Source organism: Trachemys scripta, chromosome 8 (genome assembly GCF_013100865.1).
Source record: "Trachemys scripta elegans isolate TJP31775 chromosome 8, CAS_Tse_1.0, whole genome shotgun sequence".
NCBI lineage: Eukaryota > Metazoa > Chordata > Testudines > Emydidae > Trachemys > Trachemys scripta.
This window is the reverse complement of record NC_048305.1, coordinates 97,972,013-97,996,164: the sequence shown is the minus strand read 5'-3', so window position 1 is coordinate 97,996,164 and position 24,152 is coordinate 97,972,013. Positions and strand designations below refer to the sequence as shown.

Genomic DNA, 24,152 nt, shown 5'->3' with positions numbered 1-24,152 from the left:
GGGGTTCATTAAGGACTAATTAACTCATTTGTCATTAAGGACTAAATAACTAATTTGGGATCAGATTTAATTAATTATTTTAGAAAGGATATAGAAGTTAATCCAGAAGGAAAAAATCATTGTATCTATACATTTTTATAAAAACATTTTAGTCTATTTTTGTGTGTGTGTGTGTGTGTGTGTGTGTGTGTGTGTGTGTGTGTGTGTGTGNGTCTATTTGTGTGTGTGTGTGTGTGTGTGTGTGTGTGTGTGTGTGTGTGTGTGTGTGTGGAAGGAGTGATTAGCTGACATGAGAAACAAAAAATCTACAATTTATCTGAAAAAAAAATGCTATATAAAATAGTAATTTTATGTTACAAAACTCTGATCCCAAAACATTATATTTACTGTGACAGACATTAGACATGGTATAGCTGTTACCAAAAAAAATAAAAAATGATATATTCATGGGAGAATGGGGCCTGTTCTCCAGCCATGGAATACAAATACATTCTCATTTTAAAAAAATGTAGTTTCTGTGATGGGAAAATGAGGGGGACAAAAGAGTGAGAAATACTTAACTATCTGTCCAGTTCAGTGGGGTGGGGACATGTCTGAGCAGAAGGGTTTTGCGGACTATAACACAAGAATTGGGGCTTCATTTTCTCATTCTACCACAGCCTTTCCAAATGACATTGGGCAAGTCATTTAGGCCCAGATCCTTAACAGTATTTAGACACCTAACTCCCAAAGGATCTGAACCTTAATCTCTTTGTGCTACTCTCCCATCTGCAAAATGGGAACAATAAAACTTCACAGACGTGTTGTGCAGATTCATTAGTGTTTGTGAGATGCTCAGATGCTACAATGATGGAAAGTACATAACTCCATAGATGCACAGGACTAGAAGCCAGGAACTGCCTTTCTGTCATAGGATATGAGTTACTCCTCATAATTTATAGGGGGGCAATACCACTCTGAGTTCTAATCTTACATCTGACTTCTTTTGTGGAGTTGAATAATTCACTTACCCTCTCTGCCTCAGTTTGCTTATAAAATAGGGATATTAATACTTACCTACCAACACAGGTTTGTGAGGATTAATTAACAAATATCTGTACAGTGCTAAGTATGATATTAATTATTATTATTGAGGAATGTACCAATTGTACAACACGACAACTTTTCAGAAATGTACAAATAATATTTGAAAATTTAATAATTTGGTAATCTGGCTATCCATTTTTTTCTAGGGACATTTCTGCCAAACTTGCTATTTGAATTTGACAATAGTTACAGATTACAAAACGCTATTTAAATTTCCTTGTTAGAGCTATTTTGCAGACCTCATTCTCCCTCTCAAGTGAATGACCCGGTGACACTGACATCCTGCATGGCCGAGGACACTGAGCCACTGACATCTACCAGCCGCCACCTTTGGCCAATACTGGGTTTACCATGGTGCCAGTGGCTCCATAGCGCCGGGCCCAGAGTCAGAAGGAGAAAGCTGCCTCGCCCCTGCTGCGCCCCTTCCTACCCCTGCTCTGCCCCAGCCCCACCCCTTCCCCTCCAAGCCTCCTCCCCTCAGCCATGCATCCCGGGGGACTGCAGCAGGGGTCGGGTCTGTCCTGCACTCACCGGGCAGCGGGAAGTGGAGTGACCCAGCCCACTCCGCTCCGCCGGCTCCCAACCGTGCCACTGGTGAGTGCTGGGGGGAGGCTCCTCCCCCAAAGTCCAGGAGCCAGGGGAGCAGAGTGGATCAGGCTGGGGCCGGGTCACTCCACTTCCCACTGCCCTGTGAGTGTGGGGTCGGGCCTGCCCTGCAACTATCGGGTGGCAGGAAGTGGAGCAACCTGGCTCCAGCCTGCTCCGCTCTGCCAGCTCGTGCTGGGGGGTGGTTTCACCCCTGCCCCCCCAAGCCTGGGGAGGAGATGGAGTGGTGGGGAAGGGGCATGGGATGGGGAAGAGAAGGATGGGGCAAGTGGGGGCAGGGGGGAAGCTGGAGCCCAGCATGCGGTATCCCCTTGGCAGAAGCTGGGGCTCCCCTGTTAAGCAGGCCCATCGAACCGTCACCCTGACAAGCCCCCCATCCCCTGCAGCTGTACCACCCCGATGAGCCCCCACAGACACCCTCCCCACTAAGCCCCAACCACCTGCACCTGGACCCCCACCCAAATGAACCCCACCTCCCCTGCACCTAGATCACCCCTGCTGAGCCCCAAACACCTTCACCTGGATCCCCTGCAGAGTCCCATTGACCCTGCCCCTGGAACCCCAATGAGCTTCTGTGCATCCAGATCTCCCACTGAGCCAGCCACACCCATATTGCCCCACAGAGAACTTTCTTACCCCCACACTAAGTCCCTTTGCACTTGGATCCTGCTGCTGGGCTGAGCCTGCTCACCCATACCTGGTGTGCCTGGCACAGGGGGGCAGGGCCCAAGGGTGTTTCTGGGGCAGGCCTGGCCCTTGCCCTGTGTCAGGGACAGGTGCAGCCTCACTGCCGAGTCCCTGTCCGGGGTGGGGGTGGGGGGCTGCAGGGTAATCTCCCACCTCCATGTAACCAGTGGCCTGTGCTCCCCACTGCCACGTTGGAGCCTCCACATTTATTTATTGACAAAATTTGCAGAATTTTAAAATATTGTGCACAGAATTTTTAATTTTTTGGTGCAGAATCCCCTCAGGAACATGGGGTGCTGGGCAGGTGGGACTGTGAGGAAGGTGGTGGGCAATGGGGAGGTCTATAGGCGGGGGGCACTGGGTGAGTGGTGTGGCATGCAGGGTGCTGTGCAGTTGTGGTGGGAGGCCAACAGGGCAGGTCTCCGGGAGGGGTGGGGACTGGGCATAAGGGTGGGGCACTGGGCAGGGGGCGGTGTGGTGCCGGCCGCCCTCACGGGGAAGGGGCATGCTGGCAGCACAGGGCTGGGCAGGCCAGTGTGCCCTCCTGCTGGGCTGCACAGGGCTGCTCCTGCCACGCTGTGCCTCATTGCCCCCAGCCCGCCCGTCACTCTGCACCTTGCCCAGGGGGGCCCAAAATATGTTTGGCGCAGGGCCCACAAAAAGTTAATCGGCCCTGCCTTTGGCGGAGGTTAGACACGAACAGGGCTGTGGGCGGCGCAGACCGCCCCGCCCCTCGAGAGTACACAGTCCAAGGCCCCGATCCTGCCCTTTGCGGGAGGTGGCACTGGCTGCGACTCCAACTGCCCTTTCTGCCACTGACACTGAGGCGACCCAGTCGTCCTCCTCCCGCCCGCTGCCCTAATGTAAAGCCGATGAAAGGGACAAGTGGCGACAAGGACAGCAAGAGTTTGTTATAAGGGCGCTGCCCCTTTAAGAGAAGGGGCGGGGGGGGGAAGAGGCAGGAGAACTGCGCCTACCCCGCCCCCTCTCCGGGGGCCCCTCATCGACCTTTGGCTCGTCTCGCCTGGCAGTAAGGGGGCGTGGCTCCGGGATTGGGCAACCCGTCCTCCCGGCTAGCTAGCGCCCGCCTCCTTTTCGCCCAGTGGCGGCTCGAGCGCGCGCGCATGCGCGCTCCTCTCACAGCTGCAGGATGGCCCCGTTCGACAGGAGAGTGTTTGTGGTGGGAGTCGGGATGACCAAGGTACTCAGGGCACTGGGCGCCCCCCCCCCCCCCGGCACCCTGCGCCTCCCCCGGGCGCCTATCGCATGTGTCTCTGCCCCCTTCTCTGAGGGGCTCAGGGGGGCTGTGTGCGCCCCAGCGCTCAGCCGGATCTGGGGCTGGACAGCGGAGACTGTGGGGGGAGTGGCGCCGCTGTCACCCTCCGCCCCAACGCCTCTGCGGCCGCACAGCGTTTCCCCGGGTCCCTAATTATGTAGCTGCGCTCCCTCTGCCGTGGGGTTTGAACTGCCACCCGTTACCGTAGTGTCTGGGCTGGGGTTACCAGACAGCAAGGGGGGAAATCGAGTGTGTGTGTGAGTGTGTCTGTGTGAGTGTGTGTGTTTTTGTTTGTTTTGCATATATCAAGCCAAGCCCCGGGCAGTCGGATACACTGGGCACAGGATGTTTCCCTTCCCCCATCCCTGAATGCTCTGAGGGGACGAGACTTGGGGCCAGCCCCCTGTGCAGCAAACGGCTTCGACTCCTCTCCTGCTTTAACCTCACGCCTGTCTCCCAGAATGGTTTTAGGCATGACTCTTCTGCCTCCAATCTGTCCTGGTTAATAGGTGTCCCTCCTCCCCCAAAGTTGGAGCCAAGCATAGTCCTCTCTTTTTGAGGTGGGGAGCATGTAAGAGAGGAATGTATTTTTCTGGATTTGACAAAATCCCAAGACTTTCTTTGGTGAGCTGATCACTGAAATGGCTCCACTTGCCCTTGTTAGAGATCTATTCACAAGTGGCTAGTCTTCAGGAATAGACCATCCAATGCATTTTTTGGAAGAAGTGCTTTAAAACTTGTTAGTTTGCATGTTTAGTAAAATATATAATCTTTTCCAACTAAGCTACTGCTTGTGGCACTGTAGAGATGTGGAACTCCATACTGCACCAGTGAAATATTTTCTGTATCTATTGCAATTGAATGTAAAACCTATGGGGCTATTGGAAAAAACGTAATTGCAGACCTCCTTTGTTCCAGAGGTTTGGACTTTTGTCTACACTTAAACCTCTACAGTGGCACCACTGTAACACTTCAATGTAGATCAGGGATCGGCAACCTTTGGCATGCGGCTCGCCAGGGTAAGCACTCTGGCGGGCCGGGCCGGTTTGTTTACCTGCCACGTCCGCAGGTTCGGCTGATCACAGCTCCCACTGGCCGTGGTTCACTGCTCCAGGCCAATGGGGGCGGCGGGAAGCGGCGCGGGCCGAGGGATGGGCTGGCCGCTGCTTCCCACAGCCCCCATTGGCCTGGAGCAGCGAACTGCGGCCAGTGGGAGCTGCATTCGGCCGAACCTACAGACGCGGCAGGTAAACTGGCCCGGCCCGCCAGGGTGCTTACGTGCCAAAGATTGCTGATCCCTGGTGTAGACACTACCCATGAGTGGAGGTAATTTGCCAAGGGTGATGGGGAAGACAATGGCGGGGCTAGGGGCAATGGGGAGGGGTGCTGGATGAGGTAGCGGCGGTGCCAGGGTGCCATTTTCCCTAAGGCTAAGCCTGGCAGGGCCAGCCTTAAAGGTGAGTGCTGTGGGCTACCTCCCAGAGTGCCATGGTCAGGGGGACTCTGTGGTCAAGAGGTATTGCTGGAGGATGCCTTTGCAGTCACCAGGAAGTTGACCGTCTCACCCCTGACAGGCGTAGTTATGCTGATGTAAGTTCCCATTGTATACCACCCCTGGATTCCATGTGTTCTAAGCCTCCCCAGTCTGACTGGAGTCCAAGCACTGCCTTGGGGCCCCTGGGTACACTCATGAGGGTGAAGATCTGGCACCTCCTTCCTGAGAGCTTAGACCACACAGCTCCTTGCCCAGTCCCTGGAACCAATGCCCTTTATCCTCCTGCTGTAGCATTTGGCGATGCCTGGGAGGGGCAAGAAGGGTCACATTCCCCTCCCCAGACGCCTGGGGGCGGGGGCACATTCAGCGGGGAACTGCAGCGGTGAAAGGAGCAGAATGTGGGGCCACCGGTGGTCCCACGCCAGCAGCTCCTCTGGCGCGGCTGTACCACCCCCAGCCCTTCCATACAGCTGCATCTCCTGTCTGTACAGCCCCACTGGAGGACAGGACTGGGCTGGGGGCGGTACAGTTGCGCCGGAGGAGATGCTGGTGTGAAGCTGCCCGGTAGCCCCACGTTCTACTCTTTTCGCTGCTGTTACAGTTCCCGGCAGCAGGAGGACAGAGCCTTCCACCCCTTCCCCGTAGGGTAGGGATAGGGAGGGGACAGGGAAAGCGTGGCGTCTCCCCCAGGATGGGGGCAGGGTGGTGTCGTGTCATGGGGGGGTCATGTTCCCCCCCTTTAGCTGGCCCCCCTTTGTGTCCCTCCCATGAGTCGCCCAGCCCTTCAGCTCAGTTTTCCCCTTTTTTTCCTAAATAAACCAAATGAGTATTTTACAAGTTCAATAGCAACATCCCTCCTTAGGATCCGGTTTATTAACTTTTAAAGTTCAAAAAGAAACACAAAAGTCTTCCCTTCATTTTTAAGCTGGGCAGAGCCTCTAAACTCCCCTGGTATCTCAGGGTCTCCATCCCTTCCTAGGTGTAGGGTGACCATACATCCCGTTTTGCCTGGGACAGTCCCTTTTTTAAGCCCTGGTCTGGACAGCCTTTTTGGCAAAACTGGGCATTTGTCCTGTTTGCTCTTGCCAGTTGCAAATTGCTCTGAAAGACTTGCAGCCTTAATTATGACACTGGCACAGCTCATGCCAAGACCTCAGACCTCACTGAACACTTACAAATACATAGCTAGAAACTAGTCTTGCTTACCTGTGTGTTAGCATTATCAAAATAAATGTTAGATGTTAAATTGTTAAGCATGTGTTCAGTGTTTTTAAAATGCTTGTAGGATGTTGCATGTATTGTTCTCACTCAGCGATAACCCCATGTTATAAATTGATAGCAAGCATTTGCATTGTAAAGTAAACCTCTGTGGCTGTGTATATCATCAAACAGGGAAAAAGCCTCGTGTAATTCAAATGATGGTTCCTCCCACCCCTCCACCCCAGCAGCAGCATCGGCGTCCCCCCCTGCCGCCCCCCTGGAGGAGCAGCATCGGTGGGACCCTGGAGCACCCTCTCTCCCCCAGGAGCAGCAGCATCTGCGGGAGCGTTCCTCCCCCTCCCCCACAGCAGCTAAGATTTTAGTTAGTGGTATTTTTAGTAAAAGTCATGGACAGGCCGTGGGCCGTGACTTTTTGTTTATTGCCCGTGACCTGTCCATGACTTTTACTAAAAATACCCATGACTAAATCATAGCCTTAGTCATGATTTCATTGTATGATCCCTGGTTCTTGTTTTATTTGAAAGGATAAATAACCGTTCTCAATTTACTTTCTCCACACCATCCATGATTTTACAGACTGCTATTATATCCCCCCTCAGTCATCTCTGATCTAAAATGAACAGTCCCAGTCTTTTTAATCTTTCCTCAGATGGAAATTGTGCCAAACCCTTGTCCATTTTTGTTGCCCTTCTCTGTAAATTTTCCATTTCAAATACTGTATATCTTTGAGATGGGGCGACCAGAACCACATGCAATATTCGAGGTGTGGGTGTGCCATGGATTTATATAGTGGCATTATATTTTCTGTCTTATTTTCTATTCGTTTCCTAATGGTTCCTAAACTTCTGTTAGCTTTTTGACTGCCGTTGCACACAGAACAGATGTTTTCAGGGAACTATCCACAATGACACAAGATCTCTTTCTTGAGAGGTTCTAAATTAGCTGTTACCAATCATTTTGTATGTAGAATTGGGATTATTTTTCCAATATGCATTTAACACTGAATTTCATCTGCCATTTTGTTGCCCAATCACCCAGTTTTATGAGATCCCTTAACTCTTCACAGTTTGCTTGGGTCTTAATTATCTTGAGTAGTTTTGTATCATCTGCAAATTTTGCCACCTCACTGTTTGCCCCCTTTTCCAGATCATTTATGAATATGTTGAACACCATCGTCCCAGTACAAATCTTTGGGGGAGCCCGCTATTTACCACTTTCCATTGACCATTTATTCCTACCCTTTGTTTTTACTTTTGCTTAAGAGCCTTTGATGAGGGATCTTATCAAAGACTTTCTGAAAGTCCAAGTACACTTTCATCCATTGGATCACCCTTGTCCACATATTTGTTGACACCCTCCAAGAATTCTAATAGGTCGGTGAAGCATGATTTCCCTTTACAAAAGCCATGTTTGCTCAACCCCAACATAGTTTCAACCAATTTGCCTGGTACTAAAGTTAGGTTTACTGGTTTGTAATGGCAGGATTGCCTCTGGAGCATTTTTTTAAAATCAGCATCACATTAGCTGTCATCTGGTACAGAAGCTGAATTAAAAGACAGGTTACATACCAATTAGTTCTGCAATTTCATATTTGAGTTCCTTCAGAACTTCTTGGTGAATACCATCTGGTCCTAGTGACTTATTTCTGTTTAATTTATCAGTTTGTTCAAAAACCTCCTCTATTGACACTTCAGTCTGGGACAGTTCGTCAGATCTGTTACCTAAAAAGAATGGCTCAGGTGTGGGAATCCTCTTTGGTCTTCCTCACGTGAAGACCAATGCAAAGAATTCATCTACCTTCTCTGCATGGCCTTGTCTTCTTTTAGCACCTCCATTGTCCAGTGGCCACACTGATTGTTTGGCAGTCTTCCTGCTCCTGATACTTAAAAGTTTGCTGTTAGTTTTTGTGTCTTTTGCTAGTTGCTCTTCAAATTCTTTTTTGGCCTGCCTAATTATACTTTAACACATGATTGCCAGAGTTTCTGTTCCTTTCTATTTTCCTCAGTAGGATGTGACTTCCAATTTTTAAAGGATACTTATTTTCCCCAATCACCTTTTTTACTCTACTGTTTAGCCATGGTATTGTTTTGTTCCTCTTACTTTTTTTTTTTTTTTTTTTTTTATTTGGAGTACACATTTAGTTTGAGCCTGTATTATGGTGTTTTTAAATACTCTCCATACCGTTTGCAAGCATTTCACTCTTGTGACTGTTCCTTTTAATTTCCATGTACCTAGCTTCCTCATTTTTGTGTAGTTCCCCTTTTTGAAGTTAAATGCTCCTATCGTAGGTTTCTTTGGTATTTCCCCCCAACAAGGATGTTTAAATTTAATTACATTATGGTCCCTACTATAGCGGTTCAGCTATATTCATCTCTTCGGCTAGATTCTGTGTTCCACTCAGGACTAAATCAGGAATTGCCTCTCCCCTTGTAAGTTCTAGAATTAGCTGTTCCAAGAAAGTCATTAACGGTGTCTAGAAATTTTATCTCTGTATTCTGTCCTGAGGTGACATGTACCCAGCCAATATAGGGATAGCTGAAATCCCCATTATTGGGTTTCTGTTTTTGTAGCCTCTCTAATCTCCATGAGCTTTTCACAATCACAGTCACCATCCTGGTCACATGTTTAGTAGTCTATTCCTACTGCTATACTCTGATTATTCAAGCAGGAAATTTCTATCCCTAGAGATTCTACAATAAAGTTTGATTTCTTTCATACACAGTGCTACTCCCCCCTAGTGTGACCTACTCTGTGATTCCCATATATTTTGTTAAATCCTGTTCATTAAATGCAAATGAGCTATTGTGTGAGATCAAGGATCAAAGACTTTAAGTGCATTCATTTATTAAGTGCGTCTTTGGTGTGAGGTCTAGAATACCAGTTGATCTGGGGTAAGTGAGTGGTCTCTTGGGACTGGAAGCAATCTGAATATTTTGTGTGAATTTTTGGGGTGGGTGGGTGCGTGGGGCATAAGTGACCATTTATCACAAAGTCTAGCTTGCCTGGGTGGCACGACAGACTGGAGAGGCTAAGAGGACTGTCTGTGATTCCATGGTAAAACTGTTATAGTGATCCAGAAGTTCACATTTGTTACTGGATTGGCGGAGTCTAATTATAGAACATACCGCCTGCTTGGGATGTCTGCCCTGTTTTTGACAGCCTACCCTGAGGTAGGCACTCACAGTCATGAGCCATTCCATACAGCATAACAGAAATTAATAGGCAGCAGGTATAAAACAAACAGAAGGAAGTACTTCTTTCCACACAGTCAACTGATGGAACTTGTTGCCAGAGGATGTTGTGAAGGCCAAAAGTATAATTGGTCTGAAAAAAGAACTGGAAAAGTTCATGGAGGATAGATTCATCAGTGGCTATTAGCCAAGATGGTTAGGGTTGCAACCCCATGCTCTGGGTGTCCCTAAACCTCTCACAGTCAGAAGCAGGGACTGGTCAATTGGATGGTTTGCTTGATAATTGCCCTGTTCTGTGCATTTCTTCTGAAGCATCTGGCACCAGCCACTGTCGAAAGACAGGATACTGGGCTAGGTGGACCATTGGTCTGACCCAGTAGAGCCATTCTTATAATAACTTCATAATATCAACTAGAATTCATAAGTCATACATAGGTTCTCCAAAGCATCTAAGGGGCCTTTATTTTCACACACACACACACCCCCCCCCGGCCCTCTGCCCCAACGTATCACTTATTTCAACAACCATTCTTGAAACGTAGTTTTAGGAGAGTGGTGGACTCTTTACTGTCTATCTAATCCCTTTCTTGTTCAATGCACATAGATGAATTCTTATTTGTTAACCATTATTTCTGTTAAACTAATTCAAGAACATATGTTTTAAATATGTAGCGTAAATGCATAATTTATGGCTGGCTCTTCAGCATTAGCCAAGTTTACAGTCTGTTGAGAAGTCCTGCATGAGGACAGTTTGGCAGTGGAAGACAATACACCTCTACCCCGATATAAAGCGACCCAATATAACACAAATTCGGATATAACGCGGTAAAGCAGCGCTCGGTGGGGGGGGGGGAGGGGGGCGGACTGCACGCTCCAGCAGATGAAAGCAAGTTCGATATAACACGGTTTCACCTATAACGCGGTAAGATTTTTTGGCTCCCGAGGACAGCGTTATATTGGGGTAGAGGTGTATTAAATGTTGGATGCTTAATATTAAGATTTCAAATACCTCAATAAATTTAATTCCAGTGCACCTTATAGGCATAGGTGCCAACTTTCTCCGGCGCCGGTGGGTGCCCGTGCCCCCCTCGCTCCTGGCCCCGCCCTGACTCCTCCCCATCCCTACCCCATCTCCAAAGTCCCCTCCCTAACTCCACCCCTCCCTGCCCCTATTAGATCCCTTCCCCAAATCCCCGCCCTGGCCCTGCCTCTTCCCCCAGCGCGCCGCGTTCCCCCTCCTCCCCCCTCCCTCCCTGCCCCACGAATCAGCTGTTTCGTGGTGCAAGCGCTGTGGGGGGGGGAGCAGGATGCGGAGGTGAGCTGGAGTTGGGTGGGAGAGCTACGGGGAGCTGCCGGTGGGTGCTGAGCACCAACCAATTTTTTTCCGTGTGTGCTCCAGCCCCAGAGCACCCACGGAGTTGGCACCTATGCTTATAGGTATCTTTTACTGTATTTAATCATTCAGCTGCTAGTTCACTGTATATTTCTTATTTATAATAAACTTGCCCTGGTGGAGAAGGACTTATTTCCAACAGCAGTAAGACATTTTTATGCTTTTAGTAAAATGAGCATATGTTTCAGTTGCTAATTTGAACTGATGTGGAGATTGTAATAAGGCATTTTATAAATTAAAAATAAACTCAAAGTCTAGGTAGAGAACTTAGAAAAATAAAGGATAATATGTCTTTTGTTTAAAAAAAAAAAAAAAAAAAAAAAAAAAAGCCTGAGAAGAGAAAGGGACCTTGTGCTATGCCTTAAAAATCACCAGACTTGGGCTTCGTTAGAATAGTGGGGAAAGCAAATTCTAGAGTTGAAGGTCTTCTGCTGAGAATACCCTATTGCTGTCTCCTTAAATCTTTGACTCTAGAGGGTATCTGCTTGAGGAGAGAGGAGGAAGAAATGACATATGACAGTTGGTCTGTGACATAGCCAGGACCCAAGTCATACAGGATTTGGTAGATCAAAATCATTATCTTCTTGACAATTTGGCTGTATTTCTAATAATGTTGTCTTAAGTCAGGTAAATACTATGCAAGCATATTCTTTGTACAGCTTTACTAGTTTTGACATAAATATCCTCTTCTAGTTTTTATCCTCTTTTAAGCAGACTGTTAATCATGTTGAGTGGGCCAAAGAATATAGTTTTTGGACTGCAGTGAGAGCAAGATGAGGCCCCATGTGGTGTGCTCAAACAAAGGACTAGGAAAAGTTGTGTAGCTTGTCAGAAACCACGCCTAAAAGTCTCATTAGCTTTTTGTTTTGGAGCCTTTCAGTATCATATAGTTGTACACTATTTGGCTCATGGGAATATTTCTGTTGTCAATCTTTAACATGTTTGGCCAGTAGATAAACATTTAATGTATCTATTATGACCATTTTTATAGATAATTTGTCATTAATTTGTCAAAAAATATAATAATGTCTTTGACTTAGTATAGGTTTGTATGCATCTACATTGAACTACGCACTTCATTTTGTTTTGTGAGCATCATCTTGGTTGTAAGACTAAACTGTGCCCTGTTCTCTTTTTGCCTCCATCTTTGACTGACATTCTGAGAGGCCTTGAGAAAGGGTGAACAGTGCAGAGTAATCAAGGGTCCTTAACTCTGGCAGTACATAGGTATGCTAAAGAGGATGGCTGAGCTGCAAGAAAACGGTGCTCCTCAGTTGTCTGGTAGGTGGTGTTGACGCAATGGGAAATCCTTAGCAGAAAAGAAGGAATAAAGATAAAAACTGTTAGAAGTTGCTCACTAAGCTAAGGGGAAGCCTTTTGATGCTGGACCTGAACAGCTCAAGGGAACTTGGTGCAGGTGTCAGAGATCCATGATCAGGAAGAGAAGATTGAATCAGAGAAATAGGGTCCAGGAAAGTGGACCTAGGACCCCTGAAGATATTGACCAAAATCCAACAAATTCTTAGGAATGGTGGTGACTCCAGGGGATTGTCCACACTACAGAGCCTTTGCTGGCATGGCTATGCAGGCAGAGATCCCTAGTGGAGACATAACATATGCCGGCAAAACAAATTCTGCCAGCATCGCTACCCCACCTCCTATACTGAATAAATTACTCTTTCATCAGCATAGTTGCGTCTACATCAAGGGTTTTGCTGCGTCAGCAAGGGGGTGTGATTTTTTTCACACTCCTAGCTGTTATAGCTATGCTGGCAAAACTTTGTCATGTAGACCAAGCCTGAGAGAGGGAATTGCATACGGGTGTTCGTTTTTACCTAGACCTGTGTCTTGCATGTGATTTGTCTATGAGTAAAGTATGATTTGTTTAGAAATTCCTCTGCAGAATCTGTGTTACGTGCTTTAACTGTCACATGGTCTTGGAGCTTATGACAGCTGGACTACAGAGTCCCTTTCCTTAGAAGTGGTACCAGATAGTCTGTGTCCAAGAAGCATACCTGAGAGGCCAAAGCTAGACACTGTGGCTGAATTCTGCCCAGACACAGAGTTGCTTACAAGCACGTGGATTCAGTATGTAGATCCAAACACAACTTCATGGTGAGCATCTGGAAGAGAGAGTTTAGCCAAGACTGTGACAACCTCAATTAAAACATCAGTAGGGTCTTAGAAATTGCTAATATAGTAGTGTAGGTAGAGAAAGATCTTTTGAATAAGGGATGTTAAACACAGAACACTCTAAAGTACAAGATTGTACATGGATCCATTCCCTTTCACTAAATCTTTCTGGCCTTCACTACAAGGGTATTGGTATATGTTGTTAAAAAGAGGTTTTGGAAAATACAGATAATGAATGGGAAGGGCTGGGATTGAGGCTATAAAGGTGAGCATATGCAGATGTAGAATCACATTTTCATATTGATAATAGTGAATACAGATATTTTAAAAAACATTGGGAAGGGGATAATGGATTTCACTTTTTTTTAAGCAATTATGTTTCAGTTAATGATCTAAACATGGAAATAAAATCTTTTGTTGACATATTTTATCACTATTTATTAAACATTTGTATGTAGCATATTCATGTTTGTCTCTTTATATAGAGAGAATAAAAGTACAGTCCCTGTTGCAAGAATGAAGGCTAGACATGACTTGACACCTAGGTTATGGTGCATAGTGAGATGACATCAGGCATGGGAAGGGAGTCTTACACAAAATAACACTGAACTTGCTTACTTTTGTAAGGTACATATATATTTGCACATAACCATAAAATTGTGTAAAGGACAAAACCTCTGTCAAAACTTAGTGATGGTTATAAGTACTGTATTAATCAGTAAGAATGAAATTCATTCCATCTGCGCCTCTCTCCTATTCACAGATCTGTCATAACACAGAGCCAAGAACGCCCTGGCCAGTCTCTCCTTTCTGGCCAGTCTCTCCTTTTTGGCCAGTTCAGGGCCAGCACAGAGCACAGCCTTGCTTCTCGGGAGGAGATGAGCCTCGCCTGCATAGTCTCTGTTCATGCTATACCAGGGGTGTGCAAACTTTTCCAGTCACGCCTCCCCCGGGTAACCATTAATGGAATCTGTCTGCGCCTACCCCTCCCATTAATGCAGAGCCAAGTCTTCCTCAGCAGAGGAGCTTGGCCTGAAGGCAGAGCTGGGGGAGGAACTGGGGATTGGGAGGAGCTGGGACTAGAGGTGGAGCTGGTCTGGGGGCGGAGAGGGAATGAGGGCAGAGCTGGGCTAGAAGCGTGGTGCTCCCTCCCTGTCCTCCATGGGGGCTGGCCCAGGCCTGGAGGCAGAGCAGGACTGGGGACTGAATGGGGCTGGGAGAAGAGTGAGACTGGGGGCGAAGCGTGGCTGGAAGTGTGGTGCTTCCTCCCTGTCCCCCTCATGGGGGCTGGCTTAGGCCTCACTGCATGGCCCCGCAAAGGTTCCTCTACAGCCCCATAGGGGTGTGCCCCACAGTTTGGGGAACACTGTGCTATACACTGTGTAGTTTCTGTGGAACAATGACTTTGCATGAGCCCTCTGCAAGAGGGATTTCACCCCGGATGTTCAGATATCAAAACATAATTTACTCACATGACACTTGAGTGTAGCAATTTGAGCAAAATATCTATATTAAGTTTAAATCTTGTTTTTCTTCCTGCCAGTTTGAAAAGCCTGGTGTGCGGGAAGATTGGGATTACCCTGACATGGCTAAGGAGGCAGGTAATTAGTGGCCAAGATGACTTTTAGTTTTAACTTTTTTTTTCTGAATTGTATTATGAGAAAGGGTAAAATATACAAGAACAGGGAAGCAACCAATGAACATTCAAGACAGCAAATTTAAAACCGATGAAATGAAATACTTTTTTACATAGCGCATAATTGACCCGTGGAACTCGCTGCCACACAGAATCAGAGCCAAGAACATAGGATTCACACATTAATTAGATATTTAAATAAACCATATCCTATGTAGTTGCACTAGCTAAAATTAATGTACATAAGTGATATCAACTTTCATGCATAGGCATACCAGCTGATCACTTAACAGCCAGGAGGAAGAAGCTTCTGTTGTTAAAACTATGTACTAACAAAATTTGAACTATGTGGCCCGAGAAAATGTTGGGCATACATCACAGGGCTCAAATATTTATTATATTTCAGCATTATTATCTTATCTTTAGACCTTATGCAGCCATTTTGACACTTTCATTGAAATAATTACGTATTAGACAAGATTTTCTTGTCTTAAATATACTAGAGTCTTCTACAGATTCCTGATATAATGAGTTGGTTAAGATGCATTGTTTCCTCTTTCAAACACAGTGGGCCTTTAAGTTTGTTTCTGTAGTGCATGCGTAATACTATTTTTGTATATTGTTTACATAGATGCATACTATAATGTTCCTTTTTATTCAGAGGGATGAAGAATTTATTTTCCTAGATTAGCTTCTAAATTTTTGCAGAAATCAGAGCTACATTCAATAAAAAATGAATTAGACTTCTATGGTAGAGGATGAAAAGCTAAGTTTTGTATGTTCCTCTAGACTGCAGAAATCTGTAAGAGTATTTAAGTCTGTCCCTGTGAGAATAAATAATAGATTTGCCTTTGATTTAATTTCTTTAATTGCCTCTCTATAACTTTTGTTTGGATCATTTTCTCAAAAAATATTTTATTCGCTTTTTAAAAAGTTTTGACTGCTGGATTTTAAAAAAACCCTCTCTCTAGGTCAGAAGGCTTTAGCTGATGCAGGTGTTCCTTACTCAGCAGTGGAGCAGGCATGTGTGGGCTATGTTTATGGTAAGTTATGTTACCTGTTTAGGGTGTGAGTTTGCAAACACCCATTTACTTAACTTTATGCATATGAGGAGTCTCATCAGTGAGAATGAAATGTGTCCATTCCTGTACAAAACCTAACATCCACTCCTCCTTCCCCATTCCTGGATCTGCCTTAACACAGAGCCATGCTTAAAACTATGCACCTGTATAAGTCTTTGCAAGATTAAGGCCTCAGTTTTTTAATGAACACAGATTCAAGCCTTAGTGACCTGTAGAGTGTCCAGTTATTTTAATCATTGGTAGATACAGATTTCAAGGCAATGTGGTACACGTGTGAATATCCTAAGTAGCTCCCATTATAGGATCAGGCCCCTACAGTGTTACCTTTTGTGTTTGATCATCTCCAGCACCTTATGTGAATTGTACACAATCTATACATTCTTATAATTGTTATGGTAATATCATTCATTGCAGTAGTTTAAATGACAGTATAGTTTTGCCAGCTGGTGCCACCTCTGGAGATTGAGAAGTTATGCTAACCTTGCCTGCAAAGCTAGAACATCACCTTTTTAGAGATCAAGTCGTTTTCTCAGGAGGCATTTCTGTTGTTCTTTCTTCCTTATCTTTTCTGTATATTTTTCTTCACAGTACTTAAAGATACATTTATAAATGTTCTTTTTTGCAGAGCACGTTTGCCCAATTCATCCTGAGCTAGTTATAGAAAAAAGATTAATTATTATTTGGGCAAAGTCAGTCCTCCTTCAAGTACATTATGGAAAGGAAATGGTATAACAGGGAAGTTCAACGGGAAGGTTAAAATTCTGAGTATTCTTTTCTTAAATCTCCCAATTGTGAGTAGACAGTACAACAGACAATGATGTAGCTATGTAATTAAACTACTTTTAGCAGTAACACTACCACTAAGAAGCCAAACAACATGGCAAAGCTCTCTTTAAAACAAATTAGGTCCAGAGTGAATGTCAAAATAGTCTTTCAAGGTCATTTCAAAGAGAAGGATACAGGTCAGTGAAGAGCATTTCTGTGCCTTTTTTTTATAGTCCTGTAAATAAGTGGCATTTTATTGACGAAATAAAGAGGAAATAAAACTAAGGTGATTACGTTTCTTTGAGGATTTGTTATATTTTTTTAATTATTAGAAAGTAGCCAAGAACTTTCTTAAAATGAGTAGTTAAAGATTTAAATAGAAATATTGTTCAACCTCCCTATGTTGAAAAATTATTAATCATATAAATTAACAAAGAGTTTTGCTGCAAATGCTTAGAAATCAAGTACTGCATATACTCACTCGTTCATAAGCCAAATATTTTTGGTAAAAAAGTGACGCATCAAAGAGCGGGGGTCGGCTTATAAATGGGTCTACACCAAAATTTGATGATTTTAAACTCTCTGGAATCATTGAATTAAATATTTAATACATTGTCATTTTGATTACCTGGAGCGTTCACAGGCACGCAGCTCCCATTGGCTGGGAACGGCAAACTGCGGACTGGGAGCTGAGGGGTTCCGTGCCTGTGAATACTCCAGGTAAACCAAATGTCCAGGCCCGCTTGTGGCTTACCCTAATGGGCCAGGAGCCAAAGTTTGCCAACCCCTGAAATATAGAGTCAGCTTCTGAAAGGGTCATAGAGTTTTTGCTGTTTTTACCTAACCATCTTGGGGGGTAGGCTTATAAACGAATGGGCTAATGAATGAGTATAGACAGTAGTTCGATTAGTTTGTTTTGCCATTTAAGAGCAAAATGGGCATTTTAGGGTCAAGTGAATATTAACACATTTGCAGCTGGAATTGAAGAAAAGGAAATATACTCCCTAGATAATCACTTTTCAGAATTTTAACCAGCCAGGAAAAGGCAAAGGTAAGCTTAAATCTGAGGAGTTAATTTCTTAGGGTGAAGGAGAGAACTGTATTTATTGTCTAGAAAGACACTTGGTAATAAATACTGCCATATTGGTATGTGCCTAAACATGTAATAGGCAAGCACATGGTCCTTCTAGCTTATTTTAATAGCAACTAATTTCAAATTTCATTTTATTTTAATACAATACTCTTTACAGAAAATTAAATCTGGCACACCACTTTAACCACCTGTCTTCTAGTAAATGTGTTTGTGATTGACCAGATACGAGCAGAAGAAAATCTGCTGGGATATTTAGGGAAATGGAGTCCATGCCCTTTGAACACAGCTCAGGTTGACTCTTAACCCCTCATGATGCTTCGTATGTGTCTGGGAAACTAACTCCCCTAGTGTCATGAGTGTATGTATCTGGAACAGGTACTATATTGTAGACTATTATTTGTACAACCTGGCAATAGTGACTGGACCGCTTTATAACAAGGTTAAGTGCTATCTTAGCTTACCTGTTGCTGTCGGTTGAGTTGGAAAATTGTGCTCTTCAAAGATTTTAGAAGTGTTTTTTTCAAGAATCAAATTATAGCATTACCCTTATGTTGTTAGAATTTTTGCTACTCTATGTCTACTCTCCACTTTCTTTTAAATGTTTCATCTTTGTCTAAAGGTGACTCAACATGTGGTCAACGGGCTATCTACCACAGTTTGGGATTAACTGGCATTCCTATCATTAATGTTAACAACAACTGTTCCACTGGATCCACTGCTTTGTTCATGGCCCGGCAAGTGATCCAGGGAGGTAAGCTATGTTTGTTTAGAATTAATTAGCAGTGATGTTATATATAATTCATTAATTTTGTGAATTGCACTCTGAAACAAATGGGGGTGAAAGGGAATAGTATGTTCTCCAAATTTCATAAATTAAATTTATTCAGTTTCCATAAGCAGAGCTACATAAATTCTTTGCCTGCCTTCTCAGACTGGGAAGGGTGATGGGTATCATCTAGATTGATCAATTTTCTCATGCTCTGTGTGTGAATAGGGATCCCTCCATATGGAGTAGATTGCAGGATAGTAGCCTAATACAGTAAGCAACATTTGTTTAAGTAATCTAAAATTGTTTATGAATGTACTTTCATTTTTAAGAGTAAAACTTAATGGAAGTGCCAGCGTTCAATTTTTTGTTATTCTGCATTTTCTTTACAAAATATTGACAATTTCTGTTGGAATTATTATTTGAAATTATTAATATAGGAGGCCACCAGATACTAATTTAACCATAAATTCCTTTATTAAATCCAGAGGCCAAATGGTATTTTATACAATTGTTCTAAACATGCCTAACAGCCTAAAGATAAGAAGTCACTACACCCAATACAGGAACAAAGTATTCATAAGCATGTGAGCAGTATACTTACAAATAGGCCAGACCCAGCGCATATCAACTCATCCTGGCGTGCTTTAGCATTATAAGATAAGGTCTAACAAAGAATCTTCAGATTCCTGGCTCTCTTTATATCCTTCAGTTAACTTACTAGCTTTAGCAAAACACAGTTTGAAGCAGTTTATCCTTGCTGCTTTCCTCCCTCCAAGGCCTTTCTTTCTTATCTTCTCCCCCTGCCTTGCTTACCAACAGAACAGTGAGAAGGTGTGTGCTTGTTTCTTTTAAGACCGTTTTTCTTTGTCTTTGTCTATTGCAGCTCTTTATTTTATTAGTTACCTTTTGAACTATACTTCCTTCCCACACTACAAGTAATAAGTAATACTGCACTGAAAGTTCTCTTAGTTAACAGTGATCTTGGAAAGGAAAGCGCCTTTTTTGGTGTATAATGACTTTTTGTTTCTGCTTGTGTTTTATGCTAGAAATATCAGGTTTTGATTTTCAGTTTTACTGGAAGGACTTTTTGGAGAACTGAAACTAGTGGGATTATGGCATCATGAGAGACTGAAACCTTGAACCACTGAGAGCAGAAGGGAGTTCTAGTCAGACTGTTTAAATTTTGTTTGGTTTTGTATTGTGTTAACTTTAAATAACTCAAACTCTTGACTAACACTTTAGGGAAAAACTCTTTGTGAAAGATTCTATATCTACTCCTTTTCAACTGAAGGGTGAGGGAATTTACACTCTATTTCTCTAGTTCTTCAGTGAGTTTTATAGCACAAAAAAAGGGGAGAGGAGGACACATGATATTTGTGTTATTTCTATATTTAAAAATATTAACTGTGTTTCCTCTAAACAATTGTATTTCAGTATTTGTGGCTGAGGTGAGAACACTTGGCAATGCTAAGAAATTGATCTTTCAGAATTAAGATTTCTTTATTTCAAACCATATAATTATTTTATCTTCTAAGGTACATATCCTATTTGACATCAATAATTTGTGTAACCTCAATACCATTTTCATTCAAACTTGACTCAAATTCAGAAGTGAAGAAAAAGAAGGAAAATGTACCAATTTTTTTTTTTTTTTTTTTTTTTTTTTTTTTTAGGAAAATGCATATTTATAGTACATGATCTTTAGATGTTTAGTCATATTTCAAATAACGAAAGCTTTATTTTAAGGTTTGGCAAATTGTGCTTTGGCTCTTGGCTTTGAGAAGATGGAAAGGGGGTCCCTTGAAGTTAAAGTAAGCGTCTTTAAAATATTTGCACCTTTTTTTTAATGTAATCCAGGAGTACAAATGTTTAAAATGTATAAAAGACTTCCAAATCCCTATGTACGCATCAATTTGTTTAAGATATCATCAGACAGATTGCTTACGGTAAATTATCCACATTTCCATCAAAATAGTTAAGGTACCTTTCACAACCATTTATTGAGAAATATAAATGTACAATGTGCAAATCTTGTATCCACAGATAAGAGATTAATTTCCCAGTAAATTTATCACTATCGGAAGACTAATGTTCAGTAGTTCCTAACACCTGCGGTATGGGACCTAGATGAGTGGCTCTCAACCTTTCCAGACTACTGTACCCTTTTCAGGAGTCTGATTTGTCTTGCGTACCCTCAAGTTTCACCTCACTTAAAAACTACTTGCTTACAAAATCAGACATAAAAATACGAAAGTGCCACAGCACACTATTACTGAAAAATTGCTGACTTTCTCATTTTTACCATGTAATTATAAAATAAGTCAATTAGAATATACCATATATACTCGTTCCTAAGCCGAATTTTTTTAGTAAAAAAGGGAAGCACCAGAGACAGAGGTCAGCTTATGAACGGGTATAGAGAGGGAGAGGTGGGACACAGCCCCTCCCCCCAACAGAGGGAGCAAGGAGAGGCAGCATAGCCAGCAGAGCCAGAAGGGAAGAGGCGAGGCCAGAGTCTCTCCACTTCTGGCCACGCTGCTCTCCCCCCAGCCTCCGAAGCAGCTGCAGCTCCGGGGCTGGCAGGCTGCAGCCGTGCCGCTCGGCCCTGACCCCCAGAGCAGGCTGTGGCCACGCCGCCCGGCCTGCCAGAGCATGCTGCAGATGTGCCACCCGGCCCAGCCCGCTGGAACATGCTGCAGCCACTCCGCCCAGCCTGCCGGAGCATCTCCAGCCAGGCCAGAGACATCCTCTCCTGGCCCTCCCCAGATAAGGTGGGAAGGGATGGGATGGGGAGAGTGTGGGGGTTCCGGGCTAGGGGTAGGGTCATGTAGGGGGTGGTCACAGGGGTTGCTCCCCTGACTCCCAGCTTCTCCCCCCGAAAAAATTTCCCACCAGTTGCTGTCCTGGCCTGTCGGGATAAGCAGCTGGCGTGCCGGGACGCTTTGTTTACTTAGGTTTACCTCCGTGCCTGTGACGTTCAAGGTAAACAAACCATCTCGGCCCACCAGCGGCTTATCCTGATGGCCCAGGAGCCAAAGTTTGCTGAACCCTGAATTATAGGGTCAGCTTATGAACGGGTTATAAAATTTTTTCCATTTTTACTTATCCATCTTGGGGGGGCGGGGTCAGCTTATAAACAAACTGGCTTATGATCGAGTATTTATGGTAAATCTTGTACTTACATTTCAGTGTATAGTATATAGAGCAGTATAAACAAGGGATTGTCTGTATGAAATTTTAGTTTGTACTGACTTCACTAGTGCTTTTTAAGTAGCCTGTTGTAAAACTAGGAAAATATCTAGATGAGGTGATCTATCCCCTGGAAGACCTCAGCATACCACCAGGATTACACATACCCCTGATTAAGAACCACTGACCTAAACCAGTGTTTCTCAATGACCTATCTGTGGACTGGCGCCAGTCCCTGAGATCTCTCTGATACAGTTTAGGAAGGCAGCAAGCTGTTCCCTGGTATCAAAAAGGTTGAGAAACACCGACCTAGTCTATATTAAAAACAAAACTGAGGGGAGGTGCAGAAAATTACAAATGGTAATACTGAGGTACAGAGTGGTTAAAGTGATTTGCTTAAAATTGCATAGCAAGTTGGGGGGGGGGGGGGCAGGAGGAGGAGGAAGAGAAGCCAAGTCTTCTGAATCCTAGTCCCATGCTGAATCCAGTAGACCCAAAATGCCCTCTGGGCTTTTTTTAAGGACTTCAATAAGTCCTTTTCCTTCCCCACCTCCCATAATGCAGTTGCTGACTGTCTTCTGCTTATCTGTCCTTTCTTACAAGTAGGCAAGTTATTGAAATTTCAAAATATCCTACCTAGGTAGAGTGCTGTCCACCTGAGCTGTTAAGAGATATTCTCTTTTTCTCAAAGTCCATTATATTTTTGCAGGAATACTGTAGTTTATAAAGGAAATGGATAATTCACCTTAAACTTGCCAGTTGCTTAATTTACAACTATTTTTATTTTTAGTTCCCAGACAGGACAAATCCAATAGATAAACATATGGAAGTGATGATAAACAAATATGGCTTGTCTGCAGCTCCAGGAGCACCACAGTTGTTTGGAAATGCTGGAAAAGAACATATGGAAAAATATGGTACTGTTCAAACTTGTGAGGAAAAATCCTATTGCAGAATAAAGTATTAAAAGAAAAGTGAAAAATATATTTAGGAACTTAGTTATAAACCGTTATTTCATGACTTCCTTTTCACCAGGTACAGTAACTTGCCATACCCAACATCCACAATTAATAGTGTTGGGAAATGGGAATCTTGATCAAGGGATATTTTTAGAAAAGTAGATTCATGAGGCAGAGTTAAGCTTGTGGTGTATACTCTATGCTGTACAGTAGTTGTGGTAGTAGTAAGGTTTGTGCCTGTATAGGGTATGTACTCTAAGGAGGCTTAATTTTTAATTTATTTGCTTTTGTGGTTTTGCACTTGGTATGGATGTGTTTAGCAACATTAACAGTTTTATGACTACTTTTGTGTATTAGTCATATCTCAATTTACATTCTCAGAGTACCACCGTTGCAATTCCTTCAGCTCTCACCAACCAAAGGAATAGCAGTGCCGTAATGGCTTCTAAAACTTAGTCTTTGATTTGGCAGCACATATTTCTGCCAGACGAACTATTGGACATCTCGTATTTAAAATTTATTTCAGATGATTTATGGAAATAATTTAGAAGACAAATGTTTCAGTGTAATTAAATTGCTGTGAAGTGGACAAATAGTAATATATGAACATATCTCTGTTCAAATTTGGCTAAAATTGATAGCTGTTAGCCTCTTTTGTATTTTCTATGTGTCTGATAATGACAATACAGTGCATTAGATATCTAAGTTGGACATTTTATCAGCTGGAATTCAGCCAGTTTTAAATAATCTCTCATCTAGTAATTGAAACATTTACTGATCCAAACCCAGCTGTATTGCAAAGAATCCTTAATATAATGGATCTGTTATAACAGAGATTTTAGAGCGAGTGCCATAAGAATTTAAACTGAATACAGCATCCCTATCACTTGTTAATAAGTCTGTGAGAAAATATTACAGCCTCTCAATATAACTTGACTTTTTTCTTTCAGGGACAAAACAAGAACACTTTGCAAAAATTGCCTGGAAGAATCATAGCCATTCAACTAACAACCCGTGAGTGCAATATTGTACTTTGGTAATGAAAATATAGCAAGAAAACCAAAATTGAAAGAAATCATGTATTGCACAACAGTAAAACTCAAAAAAGTATAAAATAGACAAGACACTTTCCATTATATACAATGAGAACAATACTCCAATATAAATTCTCTATTCATTGCCTTACGCTTTGTAAAATTACAGTATGAAAGCAATACAGTGGGTGTAGCTATGATTAATATGTCATCTTCCTGAGATTATGTTAAAATAAGATGTGTGTTTTTCCTAGGTTTTCCCAGTTCCAAAAGAAGTACAGTTTAGATGAAGTGTTGCAGTCTCGCAAAATTTATGATTTTTTGACTCTCTTACAGTGCTGGTAAGAACAGGACTTTGATACTGTGTAGAGATAAATGCCTGAAGCACTTTATATTAAAAAAAAATTTAATTTGCCACTGGATTATAAGCTGTAGACTTTTTTCAAATGCTGTACCATCTATCTTCAGAGTATTAGATGCATTTTATAAATTAAAATTTAAATAAAACAAAGTTCAGCCCATTTTGCTCTAACTTTA

The 24,152-nt window shown here is 43.3% G+C and overlaps 1 protein-coding gene across 4 annotated transcripts in view; it reads left to right on the top strand.

The window, feature by feature from the left end:
• The first annotated feature begins 3,424 nt into the window (after window positions 1-3,424).
• SCP2 (sterol carrier protein 2) overlaps window positions 3,425-24,152 on the top strand; it is a 57,047-nt gene continuing 36,319 nt past the window's right edge. For 2 of the 4 annotated variants that reach the window (XR_004646780.1, XR_004646779.1), the window contains exons 1-8: window positions 3,425-3,580; window positions 14,632-14,689; window positions 15,696-15,767; window positions 18,284-18,415; window positions 20,180-20,244; window positions 22,413-22,539; window positions 23,532-23,595; window positions 23,870-23,956. Coding sequence is in view for 2 of the 4 variants with exons in the window: in XM_034778599.1 (XP_034634490.1) it covers window positions 3,530-3,580; window positions 14,632-14,689; window positions 15,696-15,767; window positions 18,284-18,415; window positions 20,180-20,244; window positions 22,413-22,539; window positions 23,532-23,595; window positions 23,870-23,956 (656 nt within the window). In the remaining 2 variants the exon portion in view is untranslated. The remainder of the gene's footprint in view (window positions 3,581-14,631; window positions 14,690-15,695; window positions 15,768-18,283; window positions 18,416-20,179; window positions 20,245-22,412; window positions 22,540-23,531; window positions 23,596-23,869; window positions 23,957-24,152) is intronic. The other 2 variants (XM_034778599.1, XM_034778598.1) reach the window with 1 other exon arrangement.